This window comes from Aphidius gifuensis, linkage group LG3, assembly GCF_014905175.1.
Source record: "Aphidius gifuensis isolate YNYX2018 linkage group LG3, ASM1490517v1, whole genome shotgun sequence".
NCBI classification, from domain to species: Eukaryota; Metazoa; Arthropoda; class Insecta; order Hymenoptera; family Braconidae; genus Aphidius; species Aphidius gifuensis.
The window spans coordinates 591,800-616,735 of NC_057790.1; the positions used below are offsets into that span (position 1 = coordinate 591,800).

General features: G+C 25.9%; 1 protein-coding gene across 1 annotated transcript in view; it reads left to right on the forward strand.

Moving 5' to 3' along the window:
- The first annotated feature begins 8,178 nt into the window (after positions 1 to 8,178).
- Positions 8,179 to 24,936, forward strand: part of LOC122851238 (uncharacterized protein PFB0765w) — a 29,665-nt gene continuing 12,907 nt past the window's right edge. The window contains exons 1-2 of the mRNA XM_044150340.1: positions 8,179 to 10,191; positions 14,905 to 17,882. Of these exons, the coding sequence (XP_044006275.1) occupies positions 10,026 to 10,191; positions 14,905 to 17,882 (3,144 nt within the window). The 5' untranslated portion in view covers positions 8,179 to 10,025. The remainder of the gene's footprint in view (positions 10,192 to 14,904; positions 17,883 to 24,936) is intronic.

Here is a 24,936-nt window from a genome sequence, read left to right on the forward strand (position 1 = left end):
TCGGCACTTTGGCTTTTGAACCATTTTACATGTTTAAAAATAAATTTTTTCAAGTCTTTGTTATTCATCAAGCCTCATCCATTACATGATACTTGTAAAAAAAAAACATAAAATAACAAATACATCATCATTACAATATTTAAAGTTCAAAGATTATAAAAAAAAATATATAATAATAATTTTTTAAACAATATTAAAGTATACTATTATCGACTGGTCTTAAAAAAATTTCAAAAATTAAATGAACGTTTTTATTTATTTTTTTCTATTCAACTATTGCGACCCTCGAACGGCCTCGAGTATATATAATATCGTTGTCGATAAGTAATATTTTTTTATTGTACATACACGCAGGCGTTTATGCAAATAACTTGAGCCAAGCCCACCGACTGATCTCTCTCATCAAACGGACGTTGCGCAAAGGTAGACATACAAAGTACACTGTTGTTTTTGTTTTTTTTTTTTTTTGTTGAGACTAACAGACGAGACCTGTACGATTTTCTCAGTGCTGTTTATTTTTTGTTATTAATTTTATTTTTGTGTGCTATTATCAATTTTTTATTTTTTTTTAATTTCATATTTTATGCTCGTTTATACAAAGCTCAGATTTATCGATAAATCGAAAAAAGTAACGGTCAAGTAACGAGCACAAATATGCATTCAATATAATATTTACTTTTCCATTATTTTATTCATATATTGAAGGAAAAAAAATGAATGATTGCGGTGATGATGAAAATAAAAATGAAAAAAAATGTATTCCAATAGATTCTTTGGCAAGAAAATCAAAACAATATTTAAGATAATTTTACGGTGATATCGTTGAGTTAAACAAGCACTGTTATAAAATGTTGAGATTATAATCTACATGATATTTGAATAATTATCTACGAATGAGACATTTTACATGCGTCCTCAGATCCCGGCGGGTACGGAAGTTGGCTATTAGTATTCAAGTTCCGTTGCCCCACTGAAATACTTTTCAATATTTTTTTTTTTTTTTTACTTATTTTATGTGTTTATAAACGAGGAGAGTTCATTACAATGAGACAGGATATGCCTCGGTTCATCAACATAACTAATCAAAATCAGGGAAATTAAAAAACATAATTTGAGTCATTTTAAATTATTACACCTTTTCTAAATAATTTATTTTTTGTAATTGAGATTTCCGGAGAAATATTTTCGTTGTAGAAATCGATATTCTAGCCGTAGTAAAAAGTTTCTCTAAATTATTTCGATAGAAATTTATCTATTCAACAAAAACGTTCGAAGAAATCGAAACAAATTTCGCAGATAATTTTTTTTACTAATGAGGCATCATATTGATTTCTGTGTCTTCAACAATAATTTGAAACCCAAATGAGGAGTTCTAATTTCAAAATAAAAATTGGACAATTGAAGAAAAAGTCATTTGTGTCTGGAGGGTTCAAATTTCTGGGATCCAAGGACAAATTGAGACCAAAGTCCAGCCAAATATACCTGTGTGGTTTTACCATTCATAGCAAAAAAAAAAAAAAAAAAATCAGTCACCACTGAGTGAGATGTTACCACTAATAATTTAATTACATCCTTTTTTAAAACCTCCAGTGTATTTTATCCTGCCAACTTTTACTGGATAATCATTCGACCAAAAACTCCTTACCAAATACCGATCCAAACTAATGACAAATTTGTCACGAAAATTGAACACCCAGCAAATTCAAACCTCATCTATTATCATCCACTTTTTTTGCCTTCATTCTCACATACAATTGTGAAATAAAAAATTATATATTAATCAAACTAGTCTTTGTCGAGCTCAAAGAAATATGTCACCATTGAGAATCAAAAAATAACTGTGTATAAAGAATGTTTTTGTTGCTTTTTTTTTATTCTTCATATTAATCCCGGAAGTCAATTGATACTTGGGTTTCTTTTATTTTTTTTTTTGTTTCAATTATGATTATTTTTGTTTATATATTTTTTTTGTTGTTGGAAGCTAAACATTTGAATGAAATGTAAAACCGTGAGACAACACGTATCCTTGCACAGTCATGACAATCGTGGGAGTTGTCTAAACATCCACAAAAGTTACTACTGATATAGCATATAAAAAAATATATTAAAAATAAAAATAATCTAATAATGTTATGTAGAATAAAAAATATTACAAAAAACGTGATCGCGGCACTGTGTCTACTTTATGTTAGAATCTAGAATAGCAAAAATAAATAAAAAATAAAAAATCTATATGAAAGATAAAAAATAAAATAAAAAAAAAAAATCAGCCGCAGGAAAGAGACACATGGTTGTCGATTCTTTCTAGTATTTAGTGAGTAATGGTAGAAATTTTTTTATCAGGCATTTTGTCGTGGTATCGGTCAGTAACGGTGATCTCATCGAGAACTCACGTTTTCCATAATTCAACCTGGCTTGTCAAACCTTTCACCCTTCTGTATATAAATATTTTTTTTTTTTTTTATAAATATATATCGTGTGTGCTTGATTTCATCCCCCCACTATGATTTTTTTTTTTTTTTTTTTTTCCATCATATGAACCCTTGCTAGCGAAGTTGTGGGGCCCATTGAGGGCGACTGATTTATCGCTGAATCTTTGGTGTCTTTTGGATGTCGTGTATTGGGACGCGTGTCCGGCACCTTCTTCTTATTTTTTATTTTATTTTTTATTCATTCTACTTGGATATACTGTTACCAAACACATGGCAATCTTTTATTTTTCAGTTATATCAGAATTATTTTCATTGACTAAATCTTCATCAGTTTATAATTGTTTATTTATTTTTATTTTTATTTTTTTTTTCTGCAATGAAAATTTTTTATAATAATTATTTATAAATTGCTTATTTATCGAGATTAATTGTTGTTTTATTTTATAAATTTTACCAGATTTTTTTTCGATCATAGGATTAAAAATAATAATCAATTTTTAAATGTAAATATTTCAAAAAAATTTACAAGCTAAATAGACATTTTAAAAACACAATTTTTTTTAAATTTAAAATTAATAAAACAGCAATGAAGGGTTGCAGTCATGATCAGGAAAACCCCATTGAAAAAACCAACCAATTTTCTTCAATTAAAATTGATAAAACCATATGAAATTTTCAAGCTAAAATTGGTTACATATGTAACTCCTTCGAGCAATAAAGCGACTGTTGTAATATTCCAATAGAAAAAATAAAAAAGTATTTATAATCGATAGCATATAGAAAGTCGAGGCGTCATAGAGTGCAATCGAGAGTCTGATGATGATGATGGGTTGATGGGGGCCTCATTGAAAAGGATAAATAGATTTCTCCACGCGAGAAATGGCAATGTTATTTATTATTGGAACCTATAGCACCCGCAAGGCTTTTATATATTTTAACATAAAGTATACACACACACACATTGATATACAAGTTTGTCTGTTACATCTACTAGAGAATATTAATTTATGACTACCCTCTGTGTTACGACAAAACAAACAACCAAAACATTTAGCCAATATACATTTTTTTTTCATTTCAATTTATTATTTATTTATTTCATTAAACTTTCTTATATATGTCAGCCATTGAAACATCCATTTATCAAATTGGCTATTTCTTTTTTTTCAACTGCAAAAAATATCGATCTAAAAACGCAATATTAAACGCACCTACACAGTTTAGATTTAAATTATAAAAATAAAAAATTAGATATACATCATTAAGGAGGAGCTTAATATATTTATTCTACGAATTTAAACGAATAAATAAGTCCAGAGATTATTCAATATAATAAATTTTTATTTTGTTAAAATTAAAATCAACACAGTGATTCATCACGAGCTTATTTGGGAGATTATTTGTATTCAATTTGTTGATACCTTGTTCGGTAGTTGTTTATGTAGAGCTTTGTTTTTTTTTGAAACGATGAGGTTGATTTTTAGAGAATTCACCAAGTGCAATGAACACACACCAACAAAAATAGCATGGATCTATCATGTTGAGTGGAGGGTTTGGACCTTCGGGTATTTGAAAAATTTAACATGCTAAAATAAAATGAATAAAAGCAAGAGTCAAGGACGCGCATTTATGTGTGTATCGAAGGACGCACCACCACGCTCTTCCTTGAAAGCCCACGTCAAGAATGTAAATGCTACTTTTATATATAAATTTTTTTTTTTTTTACTTTTTCCTTTTTTTATATACATGATTAAATTTCATTTTTTGTTTACTGATTTGCCAAAAAATTGAATGAATTCCATACGGCTATATGAGGATACCAAATTTATAAACCATTGCGTCCAAATGAAGATCATTTTCATGACTCAAAGTATATTATTATATTATGACAAAAAAATAATATGATTGTTATGATTATATGGTTGTTTTTTTTCCAAGAATAAAGTTGATAATAATTTTCTGCAGGTTGACGATGTAAAAGAGAGGTTTGTGTCGTTGTTTGGACACACGTAGCATCATCATCTTCATCTTGAGGATAATTGCCCTTTGAGATTTTTGTCGTGGTTATATAAATACAATGTTTTCTTTAAATTGTTTTTGAATTGAGATGAAAAAATTTATATATATATTCTCAACAACCAGGTTCATTAAAACTCATTCAAGTTTGAATATAATTTATTTTTTTTTACTTATTTATTTGGAAATTAATTTTGAATTTAATATTTGTGGGTTTTTTTGGTGGCTGATCGTAGATCGTCGCATTAAAGTGCCAAAAAAAAGCCAGTTTTAAAGGTTGAAAAATATATTTGTATATTTTTTTTTTGTATAATCGTTTTTATCTTTTTTTTTTGTGACAAGTTTTTTTTTTTTTTTTTTTTGTTTTTTAATGATTCGAAAAGGTGCACTGATGCGACCTTCAATGTGACGATACAATTTTCAAAGATTATGTAATTATAAAATCATTATAATTTAATGATGAGAATTTCATTTTTTTTTTTAATTATTAATTGTGATGAGCAAACACAGTTGATTTAAATAAATCGCGACAAAATAAATTACGAAAAAAAATATTACTCGATTTTAGCATGAAAATAATCGAAAAAAATTATTTTATAATTTATTTTTTATCAATTAATTTATTTGTCGCATAAAAAAAATTTCTAAATAATTTTTTTTCTATCAAAAATGTCATTTCAATAACGACAATTTTTTTCGCCAAAAAACACCGATGATAAATTAAATTTCCAATCGATTAAAAGCCCCAAAAATAATAAATAAATTTTTTATTTTTAAATAGTCAAAAACCAGTTTATTATATCGTACTAATTTTTTTGCAAGTCATAAAATTTTTTAAAATATCCATTTATCTTTTAAAAAAAAAAAAAAAAAAATTCTTCACCTTCATTGTGACGATATACACAAACGAAAAAAAAAAATTCTCAATATTTTTTTACTCCATTCAACTTCTGAAATCAGAGGTAATATATTGACTTGAATTATCATCCAATTTATTCATCAGCCTAGATGAATAAAAAAAAAAAGAATCCCATCTCATGATTTTTAGGGATAAAAAAAATATAATAACATACACAAATAGGCAGAACGTGCATCAAAAGGTTAATCGCTACTGTCAAAGTAACGGGTAAAAAAAAAAGAGTACAAATATAATTCAACTAATCGATCCCTAACCAATTCAAAACCTTTTTTCACTTAACAATAATAATAACCAATAATAATACCAATAAAAAAATGATATTTAATTTTTTAATCCACAAATCATCTTCTCAAATAACACACACCGCACACTAAATATTTGATATTATAAAAATGGTCATTAATCATTTTTTCTCGGGATCAATTTCAATTGGTATCAATCGAAAAAAAAAAAAAAAAATTTTAAACCAGATCAAATAACGCCCTGTTTATTTTTATTTCAATTCAATTATTAATTTTTTTTTTTATTTAAATTGTCATTCAATCACCTTGACACAAATATAATTATCAATTTTCCAATAAAATTTATTTAAATTAATTTTTCCGTTACCTTTATGGTCTATGATTATCTTGAAAATATCAAATAAATATGACGCATATTATTGAATTTAATATCGATTAGTCTTTTTAAATATAAACAAGTAACATCAAAATGATAAATAAATCCCACGCTGATGGACCAAATAAATAACCAAATAATAACAAAAAAAATAAATAAATCATTTATTTTGATCGTGTATTTTATCATAACTTATTATAATTTTTTTCAAATTTTTTATTTTGGTAAGGACCTTGACCGAGTCATCGTGTATTTTTTTTCCACCTACACATTATTTTTCAGCTTGAAATATTTGTATTTTGTCCTTCATAAATTTTTTTAATTCTATTTTACCGGAAAAACACTCACGATTTTTTTTTTTTTTTGCTTCCCGGCATTGTGTTTAAATATTTATCAGTCGTTTTGGATATTAAAAATTGGTTGTTTTTTAAATTTAGACTGAATCATGCAAAAAAAATAAAATAAAAAAATAAATATTGCAAAGAAAAAAATGGATTTTAATATTTTTTGCATTGAAAATTTGTTGATGATGGGAGGGAAAGGATCAACGAGAGGGCAAAGTAAAGAGAGGGAATTAAACTGAGAACCAAGTGGACGATGTGGAAGGAGTAGTAACTGCTCTACAGCCTACGCAGATCTCAACCTGGTCCCCCCTGGATTTTATTAGTTGTTCAACGGGCGGCAATGCTGCTCCAACTCCTCGCGTTTAAATATTTATTTACTTTATTTGTTTTTATTATTGCAAAAAAAATCAATATAAAACTATAACAATCAAAACACCCACGTATAAATTTACTGTCATCATTTGTAAAAATAGATTTTTTTTTATTTTGAATAAGTGGTGGAAGAAGTTGAGTACTGTGCGGAAATTTCAATTTACATTTTACTGTCGACATCAGTGTACGATCAGTCGTCTGTCTGATCACCTCGCGAGATCGCGAATTGATTTTTTTTTTTTTTCAAATGAAAACGAACGAACGAATTAATTTGTGTCAAATTGTGAATAATTTTTTTTTTTTTTACTGTGAACATAACAGTGGATATAAAAGTGTAAAAAAATTAATAATTTAATTTATTTTTTAATTTTATTAATAAATTATTTAAAAAAGGTAAATTTGTGGTGATTTTTCATTTTTAATATGGAAAATAATAAAATGTAAATATGATCTTGATGGGAGTTGATGTGACCTCTAATTTCTTTGTTACAACCCTTTTCCGGTGACCGGTTGAAAAAAAAAAAGCTCTATAACGTTGTTTATTTGTTGTTTCGCGCTTACAAGTAAAGGCGTCTATTTTATTTATTCTGCCCTGCGGTCAGTGAGATCCGTGATGAAGATCGTCGCTTGTCTTGACGTCGGCACGTGAATCTTTCGCGCATGCAAACTCGCCCCTTATAAATACGAGAGATCACCTCTCGTCTCTTTTTTGTCAGTTAAAAAATCAGCCAACAAAATGCAGCAAAAAATAAAAATACCAGCTAACAAAATTTTTCAAATATATAGAAAATAAAATTATGAAACTTTTGAATTAAAAAAAGAAAAAATAATGTAAAATTTTTATAGAGAAATAAACAGGTAGTTTTTGCTTTTTTTTAAAATAATATTTATAAATATTTGTGAAATTTTTGATTGATCGTAAAAGCACTCAGAACACTTTACACTTAATCTCATATATTGAAGATGCAAATTATATTTTCAATCAAGTATAGATATATCGTGATGAGATTGATTACATCATGCCACTAATTATCTACGATTATTGGCGATTTCAGGAAGAACGCTCGAGTGCTTCTTAATGGCATCATTGCTTCAAACCTATTTATTTTTTTTTATTCATAAACATATATCTTTTTCCAATAATCGTAAAGTGACGAATGACGTTACTTTCAAGTAAATATATTATTAAATAAACAGACAAAAAAAGAAGAAAAAATAAAATACATTTGCGAGTATGTAGTTAGCCTAAATCCATTAAAAACAAGCCGCAAAATTTATGAATAATTTAAAAGTATTTTTTTTTTTTTTTTTTTTTGCAAGTAGAAAAATAAAAAAATAAGATAAAAAAAAATGTAAAATAAATATTTGCTAAAGATGAGATCATAATGGTGACAAGTTTTAAACTAAATTTAAAAAAAAAAAAAAAAGTAACAATCTAAAAAAATGTTAACCGTAAAATTTTAGTTAAAAAAGAAATGATAATTTAAACGAGTTGTAAAAATAGCATTATGTTTACTAAAAAATGATACTTAACGAGGCAAAAAACAAGTCCCATCAATTTTCGTTTGTAAATGGCTCAAGATAAAAAATAAAAAAATATAAAAAAAAAAAATTGGCTATACCTCTGTAAATTTGAGCTTACGCCCTCTAAAATTCCAAAAATATATATTTATCCCCAGCTAAATATTTGCAATAATAAAATAAATAATAAAAAATAAATAAAAAAATCCACAATCGTCATAATTTATATTATCAAACATTTTCTTATTTATCCAAAAACATGTAATGACAATAAAAAAGCAAAGAACTTGTATATAAATAAAAAAAAAAAAGAGCCAAGAGAAATAAAATGAAAAAAATAATTTAATTCGAAATGGAAAGTATCAGGGCACGGGGACAAGTAAGTCCTTGCACCGACGCAATCCTCACCAAATACGGAACGGACTGGAAAATATAAACTCACTCTTCACAAAGTTATCTCAATTGTCGTTGTTTATCTCAACAAAAAAAAAAAATATTTTAAACTAACTTGTGTTTATTACTAGAAAAAAAAAATACAAGTAATGTTCACACTTCGTGTCAACTTCTTTTGGCAATGATAAAAAAAAATCACACATGTTTTAACAAGTTGTTTAATAAAGCAGTTAAGGCACGTGCTCCAAAAAAAAAAAAGAAAAACAAAAAAAGATTGCTCTTGATATTTTCTTCAAAGTAAATTTATTTATTCTGTGTATTATTTCTGTCCATGGAATTCAAGTACATCCCTTGTATTTTTTTTTTTTTTTTTATATAAATGATGATGACCTTGCTAGATGTCTTGAAGGGTCAACCTCATTTTTTTTTTTCAAGGGCGAAAACTTACTGTCTCGCCTGTGATCTCTTTTACATTTTTTTTTTTTGCATGGAAAAACGCGATCCGCATTTTAATTTACAAACGAGCAAATCGCACAAAGACAACTCAAGAATAAGAGAAAACTTTAAGGACGATAGTAAAGGACACTTTGGTCCTGTGATTTTTTTTTTTTTACTCCTCGTTAACGTTGGATGGACGTACGACGTACGGCGCCTCATAAATTTTTGTCAACATTTTTTTTTTTTTATTATTTTTTATATTTGTTATTTTACCTGGTGTAGTCAACAAGTGCTGGTGTTGTTTGTTCATTATTATTTTTTTTTTTCATTTATTTATTCATTCATTTTATTTTTTTTTTTTTTAAATAGAATTTATCGTTTGAAGCATGATGCTTCCACTCCTTTGTACAATACACTCTTATGTTATATTATTTTTGATATTTATACTCAACAATTTTATAGTTTGAATTATGCTGATGGTTTTATTATTTTTTTTTTTTATCTTATTTTTGTCTTTGGCAATGAGAAAATACACAGGTGTTTGTATTTGTTTTTTTTTTTATTATTTTTTACACGAGTTGTTTTAGTTTGTAACGTGAATTTAGGGCCCCCCTGTCATCATAAAAAAAGTACCTCATTAAAATACAAAAAAAATAAGACAATTTTATAAAAAAAAATTTTTAATTTTTATCTTATTATTTCTTGTTAATCTTTGTTTATGAAAATAATAAAAATTATTTTTTTAAAATCATCATTATTCATTTTGATTTTCATCTTTGAAAAAAAAATATAAATTTTTTTTCTGCTCGGTTTACAGGTTGATGTTGAATGCAAATTAAAAAAAAAAATTATTCACACGATAATTTATTATGAATATATAGAAAAATATTTTTAAAAGAAAAAAGGTGCAATATGTTTTAACTGACGTAATTTGAGGTGATAAAATAAATAAGCAAAAAAAAAGTATAAATAATGATGTCCGATGTCCAGCATGATGTTGGAAAAAAAATTGATAATGATGATAATATCATTGACACATCGGCAAATTTTGGTGAATCAATTGTCCCTTGTTCACCTGGGCTGAAGCCCGCTGAACGAAGTGTTTCCTTCAATCGAGATGTCCACGTCAAGCGAATTGGTGAGTCAAATCACGCAATCACAAATGTGATATCCCTGGCTGCTTGATTAACAACCATCAATTGATAATTAAAATTGTTAATCAATATTCATGTTATTAACATTTCGAAATATAAATCTTTATCAAGCAGCCCACTGACTACCAGCTCCACAATACATCGTCTATAATAAATCTATTAAATCCAACTCATTTCTAACAAGACTATTATTATCATTTTGAATTTTAAATAATATAAAATATTAATTTTTAACTTTCAATAATCAATGCATAATATTAAAATAATTATTGCTATGTCTATTATTTAATTATGTTTTTAATGAGTGGGGCTAGGTATTTTTTAAATGATGGCATTTTCTGTGCTTGCGTGGTTTAAGCTCAATCATAACCAGTCAATAAATACCTAAATAATTTTTCATATAGTTCTTTATTTTTAATCCAGGACATACGCCTTTATAATTTTTATGAATTAAGACTCGTTGAAATAATGAAAAAAAGATGGACAAATAGAAATTTGCTAAAAAAATTTTTACAAATATTTTAATACGGTTTTTGAAAAAAATAAAAAAGTAGAAAAAATTTTATTTTATTTTTTTTTCATATAGTTCTTTATTTTTAATCGAGGACATATGCCCTTTTAATTTTAATGAATTAAGACTCTTCGAAATAGATAGAATAAAATAGACAAATTGAAATTTATCAAAAAAATTTCTACAAATATTTTAATACGGTTTTTTAAAAAAATAAAAAAGAAGAAAATTTTTTTTTTTTCATATAGTTCTTTATTTTTGATCTAGGACATATGCCCTTTTAATTTTGATGAACTAAGACTCTTCGAAATAGATAAAATAAAATAGACAAATTGAAATTTGCTAAAAAAATTTTTACAAATAATTTTAATACAGTTTTTTAATTAAAAAAAATAAAAAATAAAAAAATTTTAAATAAACTTTTGTTTGCTTTTAATTTAATTTATAATAATTGAAAAAAAAAAAATTAATTATTATTTATAAATATAGGTTGTATAGTTAATAATTTTATGGGAAATAAAAACAATTGTTGCAGTTTAGTGAACAAATGAGATGCAAGGTTACATTGTCATTGTAACCACGTGAGAATACCTCGGTTATATTGCGCAATAAAAAAAACATATTGACGTAATATTTTGTGTCACTAAGAACAACATTACATAAGTAAAAATATTCTGTTTAAATACGCTTGTAACGTCACTGTCACTTTGTCATGGTTTTTTTTTTTTAAATATTTTTTTTTATCCAACAACTTTCGTTTTTTTATCTCTTCTTTATTATTTTTTTTTCTTATTTATTTTTTCATCACAGCATGGTGTAAAAGTGACGATAAGTTAATTGAATATGTTGACAAGAAAAAATTGGATAACTAACACGAGAATAAATAAATAAAATTAAAAAAAAAAAAGATGAGTTGTATAAATAGCATAAATTCTCTCTGTTGAAAATTAAAATTAAAAAAAAAAACCAAATTAATTTAATTTAACAAGTAAAGAATAATTTAATTATAAAAATTACAATTATTTTTTTAAATCAAAGGACATTTTGACTATTAATAATTTCAATTTTATTCCAATTTAAATTTATTTTTTTTCATTGTTATAATCGGATTGGTTTGAAGATTAAAATGATCCTCATATATAAATAATCAAATCCTTGAAACTAGATGTTTGTCTGGTCGTACACAATTTAATAATCCAGTATGATTAAATTCAAAACTTTTACTTTCATGCAAATGGCATAAAGTTGGCCTAGCCGTAAATGAAAAAAAAATTTAAAAAAAATTATCATAATATTTGCGTCAACATTCTCATTGGTAAATTCATTTTATTAAAATAAATAACATAGTAAAGTGAATATGAAAAATATTCATAAGTGGATGATATTTTATTATTAATTTTCGTCATATAGGTATTTGTGATGATGCAGACAATATCAATGATATATTGCTGCTTGTTAGGGGTATTTACGATCATGGAAGATTAGCGTGGGATGAATTGCCAATGGTGTATGCTCGAGGAAAAAATTTTGCATTTTTACTGTCTACTTGTCTATGTCGTATATATTGAAAATGGAAAATTATTATCGACCCTTATTATAACCTTGTACAACATCCCTTTGACAAGGTGCTACCACTTGTCACCCATTCTCAATATTAACACCCGAAGGCCACAGACATAACTTGATTTATAAATGTAATAAAACGAAAAAAAAAATTAAAATTAATTTATTATTGGACGTAGATTCATATCTTGTTAAATGCGGAAAATTGCTGAGATAGATTAGTAATGATGGGGATGTGTGTGTGTTGATACAAGTTTCTAGATCGTTTATGTCTAGGCTTGTCTCAACTTCTTGTGTGTACATGTTAAGTCTCATGGTGTGTGATGACCCCGACAAGATGATATTCCAAGTCTTTGGTGAATCAACTAAGTATAAATTCCTTCATTTTTCATACTATATTTATTTCATTCATTCATTTATATACTAAATTTTAACTATCATTTTATTACGATTTCAAGTTTGTTTATTTTCATTTTTAATAAACTAGTTTTCGAGTTTTTTCTTTTTTTTGTTGCAAGTTGTGGGGATTATTTTTAATTAGAATAAATTATATTTTAATATTTGCTGGTTTATAATAAATAAATTTTTTTTTGACTGTCAAAAATATTAATTGTAATTAGAGAAGAAATATAAAGAATTAAATGTTTTTATTTTAATAAATTTGCAAGTAGATTTAATATTGATTTTATAGATATTTTGAAGATCAAATTCTTTTAGATTGTCAACTCAAAAATAGCCATGAATTTTCTATATCAAAATTTCGTAAAAGACAAAACGAGTAAATAAAAAAAAAAAGAACATGATAAATTGAATATTTTTTCAATTTATATTTTATTACAATTTCAAGTAAATTTAATGTCGATTATATAAAAATAAAAAACTAGTTTTCGTGCGTGTTTAAATTTATTGAGGTTACAATATCCCCATAAAGGTGTGTTATTTTTATTGCCGTTGAATTTTCTTGTTTATATCACGCAAAAGGTTACGCTTTCCCCACATTTATTCTATTTACCAACAATCGACATGCCAATATTTTTTTCACATTAAAATAAATACTAAATAATAAAATCTAAAATCTTTTTTAAATATAAAAATATATATTTCGATTAAAAAAAAAATAATACATGTAGTATTTTAATTCTTTATTTTTTTTGACAAAAAAGATTTTTGTGTTTAGAACAAATACTTCACAGCAAAGAACAAGAAAGTGTTGGTTCTTCACTTGCTCTTTGCTAGGAGGTATTTGTTCTAATAATACATCAAAGTGATGTAGCAATGCTTTTTTGGGATATGCTGAAACACACAATACACTGTCCGAGATGCATCACACAATTCCTGTCAGTATTGTTTGACGACAGTATTGAATGCATTGAGAATTGAACACGAGAACCACAACACCGTAGGCTCGGTGCTTGCCTCCTTAACCACTAGGCCACTCGATACCACAACTCTAAACTATTATTCTCATAAATTATATTTGCATGGGGGCAAATTCTACAAATATTATCAGCATAAAATAAAATATACTAATTACCATCACTCACTACTTGTTACTACAACAATAACCGTTGAATTTTCTTGTTTATATCATGCAAAGGGTTACGCTTTCCCCACATTTATTCTATTTACCAACAATCGACATGCCAATATTTTTTCCACAACAAAATAAAATACTAAATAATAAAATCTAAAATTTTTTTTAAATATAGAAATACATATTTCGATTAAAAAAAAAATAATATATGTAGTATTTTAATTCTTTATTTTTTTTTTGACAAAAAAGATTTTGGTGTTTAGAACAAATACTTCTCAGCGAAGAACAAGAAAGTGTTGGTTCTTCACTTCCTCTTTGCTAGGAGGTATTTGTTCTAATAATACATCAAGGTGACGTAGCAAAGCTTTTTTGTGATATAGTGAAACCCTCGATAAACTGTCCGAGATGCCTAACACTACTATCATTAATATTGTTAAATGATAATAATGAATGCATTGAAATTGAACTCGAGACCACAAGTACCGTAGGCTCAAAGCTTGCCTCCTTAACCACTAGGCCACTCGATACCACAACTCTAAACTATTATTCTCATAAATTTCCATTTACATGGGGGCAAATTCTACAAATATTATCAACATAAAATAAAATATACTAATTACCATCACCCATTACCTGTTACTACAACAACAACAACCGTTTAATTTTCTTTTTATTATTTTCAAGAGATAACTAGATCAACATAACCAGTGCAAAAATTAATTTATCATGTGAATGAAAGCCAATGCATAACATTTTTAATTATTTAATTTTTTAAATTTCAATGAAAGTTAATTTATCATTATCTTTTTTTTTTTTTTTTAATTTCCATTACAGCAATTATATGTACACATAACTAAGATAATTGTGCAATAACATAACGTTGCATAAATTAACAATTTATAAACTAAAAAAAAAAGAAAAAAAAAAATATTGAATATAAATTAACTTGGACATTAAATTGATTTATGTTTAATAATTGATTTAAAAACATCAGTGAATAAATTTTTAATAAAAAAAAATAAAATAAAATGAAGATTTGTAATTTAAATAATACGCATTAATTAATATTATTTTTTATTTTTGTTAAAGGAAGAGGAATACCGAAGATAACGACAGCATTGGCTGGAAATGGAGATGGTAAACTTGTTGTAACACCAGTACACAAAGAGAGTATATCATCACGAAGCAAAGAACAACTTGCACAAGAAGCTGAATTGGTACTACAACAAGCTGGTAGTTTAAATTGCATTGCACGTGATAATCGTCGTATTGTATTACCAGGTAAATATAACACATTACCATCACGTCCAATACGTAAAAAACGTAATGAACATACAACTGATGAAAGACAAAATATTATTGATGATACAAATGGTGAACAATCACCAATAACAAAACGTAAAAAAAAAAAAATTGACAGAAGTTTAAGCGATGCTGGTAATCATAAACAAAAAAGCCCATTGGCAAAATTGTTTTCACCAAAATTAGAACGTAAAAATGCAACAGTTAAAAGAAGTGTAAGTGATATTGGTACAGTAGATAAAACAATAGAAAAACCAAGACGTAAAAGAAGTGGTAGTGTTGATGAAAATACAAATACAATATCATCAAATATTAAAAAACAATTATCACCAATAATTGAAGCATCACCACAAACTGATAGGCCATTTGATTTTAAGCCAAAATTAAAAAAAAATAAAGAAATAATAATTCCAATTAATACTGATGACAAAGACCAACAACAACAAGTAAATAAATCAACTGACGAAGTTGATAAATCATCGAGTAATAAAGATAATAATATTGAGACAACAATTGATAAAATGATTCATCACTTATCAAATGATCGTTCATTACCACCACAGTTAACAAGAACAATGGTATCACCAAGTTCTGGCTTTGGGCATAATAATAATCGTCCGTTTTCTTATACACGTCCACAAAATAATGACGATAGTGTTAAACAATCAAATGGCGTACATAAAAATATAACAATAATTGATAAAAAAACATCACAAAGAAGTCACTCAGACAGTGATGAGGGTCTTGGTCTTGATAGAAAAGATTCATCACGTGAAAATAGTCCAGAAGATAAAGATTATCATGGAATTTCTTATAATAAATTTTACAATAATACACATATCAACAATGAAATAAATAATTTCGATAAACGTTATGATAATAAACCAGACAGATATACATCAAAAATATTTGTCAAAGAAGAAACAAATCATAATAAAAATGGCCTAACATCAAAAACAAGTGAACTAAGTGCAAGACGTGATTTACTTGAATCAAGAATGAAATCAAGATTCATGAATGATGATTTAATTAATGTTAAAAAAAATTTATTTAAAAAAACAGATGAAATTATTGACAAGCCAATTGTTCCATCACCAGTTATACCCAATAAAATTTTAATACCAAATCATTATTCTGACACGTACATCACAGAGACACGCACAAAAAGTAACGGAGAAAAATATATTTACGAAAAAGAAATTCATGATAATAATGGTAAAATATATGGTTTCGAAAAAAAAATAAATAAATTACAAAAAAATAAAAATTTCAATGATATTATACATGACAATGGTTATATTGTTGAAAAAAAAATTGATAAAAATGGTGATAAATATATAATTGAAACTAAAAAACATGATGATACCAATAATAATCATGATGATTATTTAGAAAATGAATTTAAGCCATTTATAAGTGATAAAAGTCGTTCATTAAATGGAAATAATGAAAATATAATGAAAAAAAATTATATTAAAAGTCCAGTGACAGTTAATGGTTTCATTGAAAAACGTGAATTTTCAAAAAGTGAAGATTACTTGGATCGTGAGCCAAAAAATAAGCCAAGTAGACGTGATTTTTATGTGTCAAAAATTAAAAAAAATTTAGAAACAGTTAAGGGTATTAGTAAATCAAGTCAAAGGTTGGATGAGTTGGATAATCATAAAAATAGATCTGATTTACGATCAATTTACATAACAAGATCACATGAAAATTTACGTCTAGATGATGATGCCGCTGGTGATTATGTTAACACACGTAATTTTAATGTAACATATAATAACAATAATAAACACAATGATGATTATGATACAGATATATCACAGCTGACAAATAGTCATCTTGGAACAAATGGTTATTATGGAAAAGAAAATCGTAGAAATCAAATACGTCGTTATAATGATTCTGAGCGTGATTACAATTCAAGTCGTTATGATTCAGATGCAACTGGTGGTCATGAGTCAATAAATAGAAGACACGAGGTACGTTATCGTGCTGAGGAAACATCAAAAAGTATTCGTAAAGATTACAGAAAAATAACTGATGATAAAAGAATTGGCCAACGTGGATCAAAGAATAGAATTGATTATATTGATGATTCTGAATCAACACGTGATAGTTCACGTTGTGGTAGTAAAACGAGAATAATTAAAACACGTCTTGAAACATTTGATGAAAGTCCAGAAATGAAAAAAAAAATATATCATTCTGATAATATTAATAGCAAAGGTGATAATGATAGAAAAGATAGACTTGCTGATTCAGGTATTGAAAATGATTATCGTCGTGATTCACAAGAAAATGATAGACGTAATTGTGAAATTTTAGAATCAGAAGATGAAGGCTTTGTTACATCGCAATTTTTAAAAAATGAAAGACGACATACTGATAAAAATATGAATTTAATACCCATTGATAATCGACGTTATGAAAAATATCAAAAAAATAGCAATAATAATAAAATAACAACAAAACCACCATCTGGAATAAATGATAAAAAATATGAAAAAAAAACAAGTAATAAAAAAATTTCAACAATGAGTAAAGTACGTCAATTATTTGGTAAAAAAGAAAAAAAATTAAAAGATGAAAAATATAAAAAAAATAAAATTCGTGATCATGATGGTAGTAGTAGTGGTGGTGGTGGTGGCGGTGGTGGTGGTGCTTTAACTGATGATGAAGTTACAATGAGATACAGAGAATATCGTGGTGATCGTCTTCGAAGTGCCAAGAGTGCTCATGATCTAGACTGCGACATTGACGAGGTGAGTTGAATAACCTAAATATATATTCTTATTTCTTACAATATCAAAATGAAAAAAATGTATTCTTTTGTATCGCTATTTGCATGCCAATTTATTTTACCGATGACAATCATTTGAGTAGGTTTTTTTTTTTTTTTAAAGAAACAAGTTTATTATTATTCTTGAAACAGGAAATGTCCTCCAAAAATATAAATTTAATTAAATGATCCAAGTGAGAGGTCTAATTTGTTGGCTTTCAAATTATTTTTTTTTTTTTACTAAAATAGCGTGTGTGTGGTACTACTAACTGGCACCATATTTGGTAACTGATGTCAAAAAAAATTTTTTTATATTTTCTGCTGATTACGTCATGTTCTAACAGTAAATATATATTCTTTGGCTATTAAACTATCATCCAGTACTGATGATCTCTTTTTTAACTTGACAAAAAAATTGCCTGAGGATTTTTGAAAAAAATATTAGTCAGGAAAACGTGTGTGGTGTTTGGCACCCACGCCTCAGTCCAATCGTGCGAAACTGGCCTCAAGTGAATGATAAATAAATCGAAAAATAAAATATATAAATAAATAATAATTATTTAAAAATCAAGTAGAGAAACTAGGCTCATCATTGGTAAATAAATAATATAAATATTTTTTCTATTTACAATTTGATTTTATCGCTGTGTTACTCAATCATTGATAATCAATTGTCTATAAAATACATTAAACAAGTGCATTGCAAAATATAATAACAATAATAATAATAATCTGTGAACTGACAACAATGAAGAATCTCATTATATATTATTTGATTCAATGATTTGATGATTGAAATGACCCAAATGAATATTTTAAAATATATTTGATTGTTAAATAAATATTGCCATAAAAATAATGAGGTCTCACATAAATTAAATTCACGAATTTTTATTTTTTTTTTATTGAAAGGGTGTTTAGAATATATTAACTATTTTTGATTTATACTGGTGATAAAATAATTGTATTAAAAAAAAAAAAAAATCATCCACACCTAAATGGATTTATTTGAAATTGCATTGGAGAAAAAAAAATATAAAATATTCATTTACAAACACAATAAAAATAGATTTATTTACAAATTCAATTCTCCTTTCTTTTTGTTGTAAGTTCACACCGATATTTTAAGGCATTATTGATCTCTGGTTAATTTAAAAGTATAAATTTAACAGGGCGTGTACACTGATATAGATTTGATTAGAAAATTAAAATAAATTAAATTGAAACAATGAAAGGACACTTGTTCTATGCCAAGAAGTATTCACTCCAAATGCTGGAAAACTTTTTTTTTTTTTTTCTACAAAAATACTGTACAATGCCTTTTCGAAATTGATCATATTTTTTGACCAAAATATTTTTTTATTTACGCAGAAATTTATAGAATTACGAAAGACATTTATTTTATTTTTTTTGATGATGCAACAAAATAATGAACCTTTTTTAATTTGGGCAGTTACAAAAATGAGAAAAATAAAAAAAAAAAAAAACGACTTGGTATGCTCTAAAAATCCCACAAAGCCATATAAGATTTGAAAAAAAAAAAAGCAGATTTGTGGCTTTAGTAATTTTTATATTCTCGTATAAATTTCAAGTGACCATAAATGGCTGAGCTACAGGTACCATTTGTCTATGCAAATGCAGATGACTATGACGACATATTGTGCGAGAAAAAAGATAAAAAAAAAAAAAATGTAAAATGATTAAAATGAAGATATACACAGGTAAATTTCGAAATGAAACTGACAATTAGCACAGTTGTTGATCTTCGTATTATTTGCGTGGTTATACTCATGAACCAGCCCACTCTTGTGTCCCACATTTATTATAAATAATTATCCAATCACACATATTTAAATAACAAAAAAAAATAAATAAAAATAAATATAATTTATTCTTAAACTTTTCAACTGTATCATCATTATCATTGTTTATTTCACATGCAAAATAGGATAATATTTATCAATTTATACATCTTGTAAAAGATCAGTGTAATTTAGAGAAAACGTGCCAATGAGTAGGTGGATAACGGTTATATTCACATGCAGGAAAAACGATGAGCAATAATAAAAATAACAAATAATTTTGTATCAATTGCATAATGACAATATTTTCTTAACATTATTATTTTGCAATGGAAAATTTTCATCAAAATAAATATTACACGATGTGTTGGCGTAAACTACTTGTTAAGTTCAAAAAAAAATTCATCATGTTTTAGTAGCATGATATAAAAGCTATATCATTTACAAAATTTAACTCTAAAAAAAAAAAAAAAATACATTTGCCTGAAGTAACATGAATCGTCAAAATTAAATTTAAAAAAAATCTAATAATTTTTTACCGGCTCTTATTGCTCGAAATATAATTTAATAAATCGATAATAATTTTTGAGGATATATTTTAAAAAAGCTTTGACACACAAAAATGATATTTTTAACGGTCAATAAGATCAAGGTAATAATTATAAAAATTTGTATAAATAAAACGAAATGGAAAGTGCAGTGATAGTAGTCAGCAAAACCGACATTAAGTCGAGCATGTATTGCGGTTTATTCAAGTTGGTATATAAGTGATCTCGCGTGTGCTATTTGTATTTTACTTTTTAAAATAATATACATATATAGCTGAGTTGTGTTGGAATTGTGTGTTGATTGTATTGAAAACGTGGTAGAATAAATAACACATACACATGGCGCCTGAAGCAATTCACTCTGTGGTTTAAAAAATAATAAAAAAAAAAAAGGTGCACACACAGGTGTCTCCCGTCGTCCACATTATGCCCTCGCATCATCAACCATTAGCACCCAACTCGTATCCTCTTTCTGCTTTTATATATATGTTCACTTGTTCACCTCCTGTGTGTTGTGATGTGAACACACAATTTAAAACTATATGTTTATGTATTTATTTTTTTACGCGACATTGTAATTTGCAAATTGCAACGTAACTGCGTATGACAGTTTGCCACCTTCTTTATATAAAATCTCACTGGATTTTTCTGCATTATAATTACTAATTGTCGACAATTACTCGTCTACTCGCACGAGCCATTTGATTATTTTTATCATCATCATCATTGTCTTTTTTTTCTACCAAAATGAGTCATTGCAATTTGTCTTGTTATTTTCTTTTCCATATTTTTTTAATCGTGCAAATAATTTAAATAATTAATTATGACAAAAAAAAAAATTAGTTTAAAATTCTAATCTTGTAGCTCATCAGTGTCATCATTAGAATAAATTATAATATAATACAAAATTATATATTGCAACATGTATTATTATACATTGCAAAAAAATAAAAAAATTAAATTAAAAAAAAATAGGTATATTTAAATATATAATATAAAATATAATTTTAATATTTAACTTAATTTAAATATTTTCCAGCTGGGAATATTATATTTATTGCAGAAAAATAAAATAACCGTGAGATTGGAATTTAAAAGAGATCAAACACCAAAAAGTTTCATGTTCTTCTGTTTATTTTTTCATAAGAATAAATTGGATATATATATAAAAAAATAAAATAAATACTGTGGCTTTCAAAAAAAAAAAAAAAAATATATGTATAAATTTAAAGTAGTGTGTGTTGAATTTTCTTGGGCTCTTACTTTCACGTAGTCACCGTGACCGAGATTTTAAAAATGAGCCGATGGTAGTGGCAAGTGAACCACCAGTGCACTGGCTCGTCGATTAACCATATATAGAAACTATCATATGAAAAAGTATAGCTATATATCAATCTGACCAAATTAACCACCAAGTTATTTGAAAAATATAAATACACAAAACATAAATTTCAAAATGAAACTAGCATTAAAGTGATTCATCACAAGATCACTATTTCTCTGATGAAAAATAATTCGAAAATAAAAAAAACATAAATAAATGATTACTTAATTAATATATCAAGCTCTAATTAAATTTTATTTTATTTTATTTGCAATTAAGAAAGTGTAATGTATGTTTAAATAACAAGATGGATAATACACCTTGCAAGATAAAATTTAAAAATATATATTTATGTGAAACAGAGCAATTCACTTTCGACTAAAATCTCAATCGTCAATGTATAATGCGTTTGTTTATTTATTTAATTTATATATTTAATTTTACATACACACCTTTTGCCTCAAGCAATACACCTATCATAGTACTATCACATTATTATTGCTTCAAGAATTTTATACATGATATTAGCACAGGTGAATGTATTGAAAGTCAAAATAGTTTTATTTTATATTTATCATAAATTCATGCTACATTGTAACAATATTTAAAGTATATTCCAATAAATGCTACTTATATTCATGAATTTATATTTTATACATATTTTTTACCGTGAATTACAAAGAGGTATAAATATATTCATAAGCTACTTGTAGATTTATAAAATAGCAAAACAAAAATTATAATTCAGTTATGAATTGGAAAATAAATAAAGAATAAAATTAATTTTATAAATTTTTTAGATGTGTTATGTGACAGTGTAGGAACAAATAGCTTTATTAATTGCATATATTAAAATGTGGAAAAAAATTGCTAGATAAAATGGGCGTTGGTTGAATTTATAAGGTCGAGAAAGAATTATAATATTTAATTAAACACCGGGTGTGTTTTTAAAGCAAGGTTGTGTTGCCTTTGGGTATTTTGCTAAACACGCCTGAATGATTTACGACAATAGTACACCTATCAATACCATAAATGCATAATACTAATTCATGAAAAACACAGTGGCATTACTCTTATTTACATTTTAGCTTTATGCTGCTACCAAATGTATTTATGAATTTTTATAACTCATACAACGCATAAATTGAATTATTATATTTGTAATTTTATCTACTATTTTTTTCAATAGTTTATTCTAAATATGGTTCTTGTAATCATGTATATATCACAATCGTGATACATTATCTTGATATGGATAAACACACACACAGAGAAAACGAATGGACATTTATGTCCAATGGTTTTTTTTTTTTTTTTATTTTCACTCGACTCTTTTTTTTTTAAGCTTTGTAAACTTTGTAAATACCAACTGAAATTGAAAGTGGTTTTTAACTGGAAGGTGGATTTAACTTTTAAGAAAAAAATAAATAAATGAAGGATATATAAAGAAAATTAAGAAAAATATATGGATTTTATATTATTTTTTTTTTATTTTTTAAATGACGTTATTGAGGACTTTGTTTGGGCATGGACCTCGATTCGGACTATTGAACCTGTATTGCACTTTCAGCCCACAATTGGTAGTATATATATTGCAACTTTATGTACATTAAAAATTGAAGGGTAAATTTAATTTTTTATTTAATTTGACATATATAAGTTATAAAATTATTTCGCAATTTTTTATTTATGATTTAAATTAAATGTTTATTTTTATTTTAAAAACAAAAATGGATATTGAAGTTGAATTATTATTAACACTAATTTTTTAATTAAATTATCGAGAAATAAAATATTCTAGTTGATAAATAATAATCTTTCCCACTTTTAATAATACATATATATTTTAATAAATTTATTTATTGATAAATTAAATTTATATATATATTTTTATGAATTTAAGGATACAATGGCATTTTTGGATGTGTGTTTGTATATACAATGAATATATTTTTCAACAGATAAATTATTTTTAAAAAATATATCTATGACAAGTATGAGTTTTGAGTCAATACGGCAAATGGTCAAGTCGGTAAGGACTCAGACTGTTCATATTAAGTCTTTCAGTTCAAATCATTTGACTTGACATAATTCTGTAAGTTCCTAAGATATGAAAAATACGAGATAAATCCGTTGATATAAGCGAATATCTCCTGGCGTAGAACAAGTAGCGTCGAAGTCGTCGCTTGTTCTACACCAGAAGATATTCCCTCCAAACGCTGACAACCTCTTTTTTTTATTTATATACAAAAAGACTAATTTTAATTTCATATTTATCCCGCTATTAACTATGAAATATTTTTATATCCATCTAATTAATTGCCATTGGATATTTTTATTATTGACTCGATCATTTTAAATAATCATCAAAATTCAATAAATATTCGAGGATATATATTTCATCGAACATGTCGATATTAAATTGCTTTTTAAAACATGAACTAACGAGTGAAAAATTAAAAAAAATAAAAATAAAATGACGTAGTACGATGAAACAAAGTGAAGAAGATAGTATAAAAGGGTTTTTTTTTTTTTTTTCATTAAAAAAAAAAGGGTAAAATGGAGAAAATATCTACTCAGACTTTGTGGCTATCGAGATTGTTTATTATAGGTGTGCCGCATCAGCAGCCCAAGTACACTCAACAATAAAAAAATAAAAAAATAATAAAAGTAATCTTAAAAGAGAATTAACGTTTTGCAATTTTGTACCTATACAACAAGCATTTGTTGGTCTATCAAAAGCTTTACAAAATGAGAGAATATTTATACCCAACAAGTATAAGTACACTACCGTGTCTTCTTAACAATTTTTTTTTTTTAGATTAAAAAACAAACTAGTACATGCGTATCGACATGTTTAACACTGTCTATATGTATGTCAAATGTACCTTGCAGAGATTAGCCAATCAAATGGTTAAATTTTAAGTGCAACTTGACATTTTAAGTGCTGATGAAATTGTAAATGAAAATAATACTAAAATCAACAAAGCTTTTCAATATCAAATCACTAAATATTTACATAATTTCATTGATACTTTTAACCCTTTACTTTTCAATATCAATTTATAAATAAAAAAATACATTTAAAATTTTTTTACATATTAAATTTAATATAGCAATAATATTGACAAATAAAAATCATCAAAAATTAATTAATTAATTAATTTAAAAATGTACTTGTTTTATTTAAAATTAAAATAAATATTCTCAGTTATTTTTTTATTTAAATATATATTTATTTTTAAATTTAATTTATTTTTTAAACTTAAAGAAGAAGCAAAATGACAAATGAAAAAAAATTATTATGAAGTTGATATTTAACGTGATTGTCATCATGAAATGAAGCAAATTATTGATGCAAAG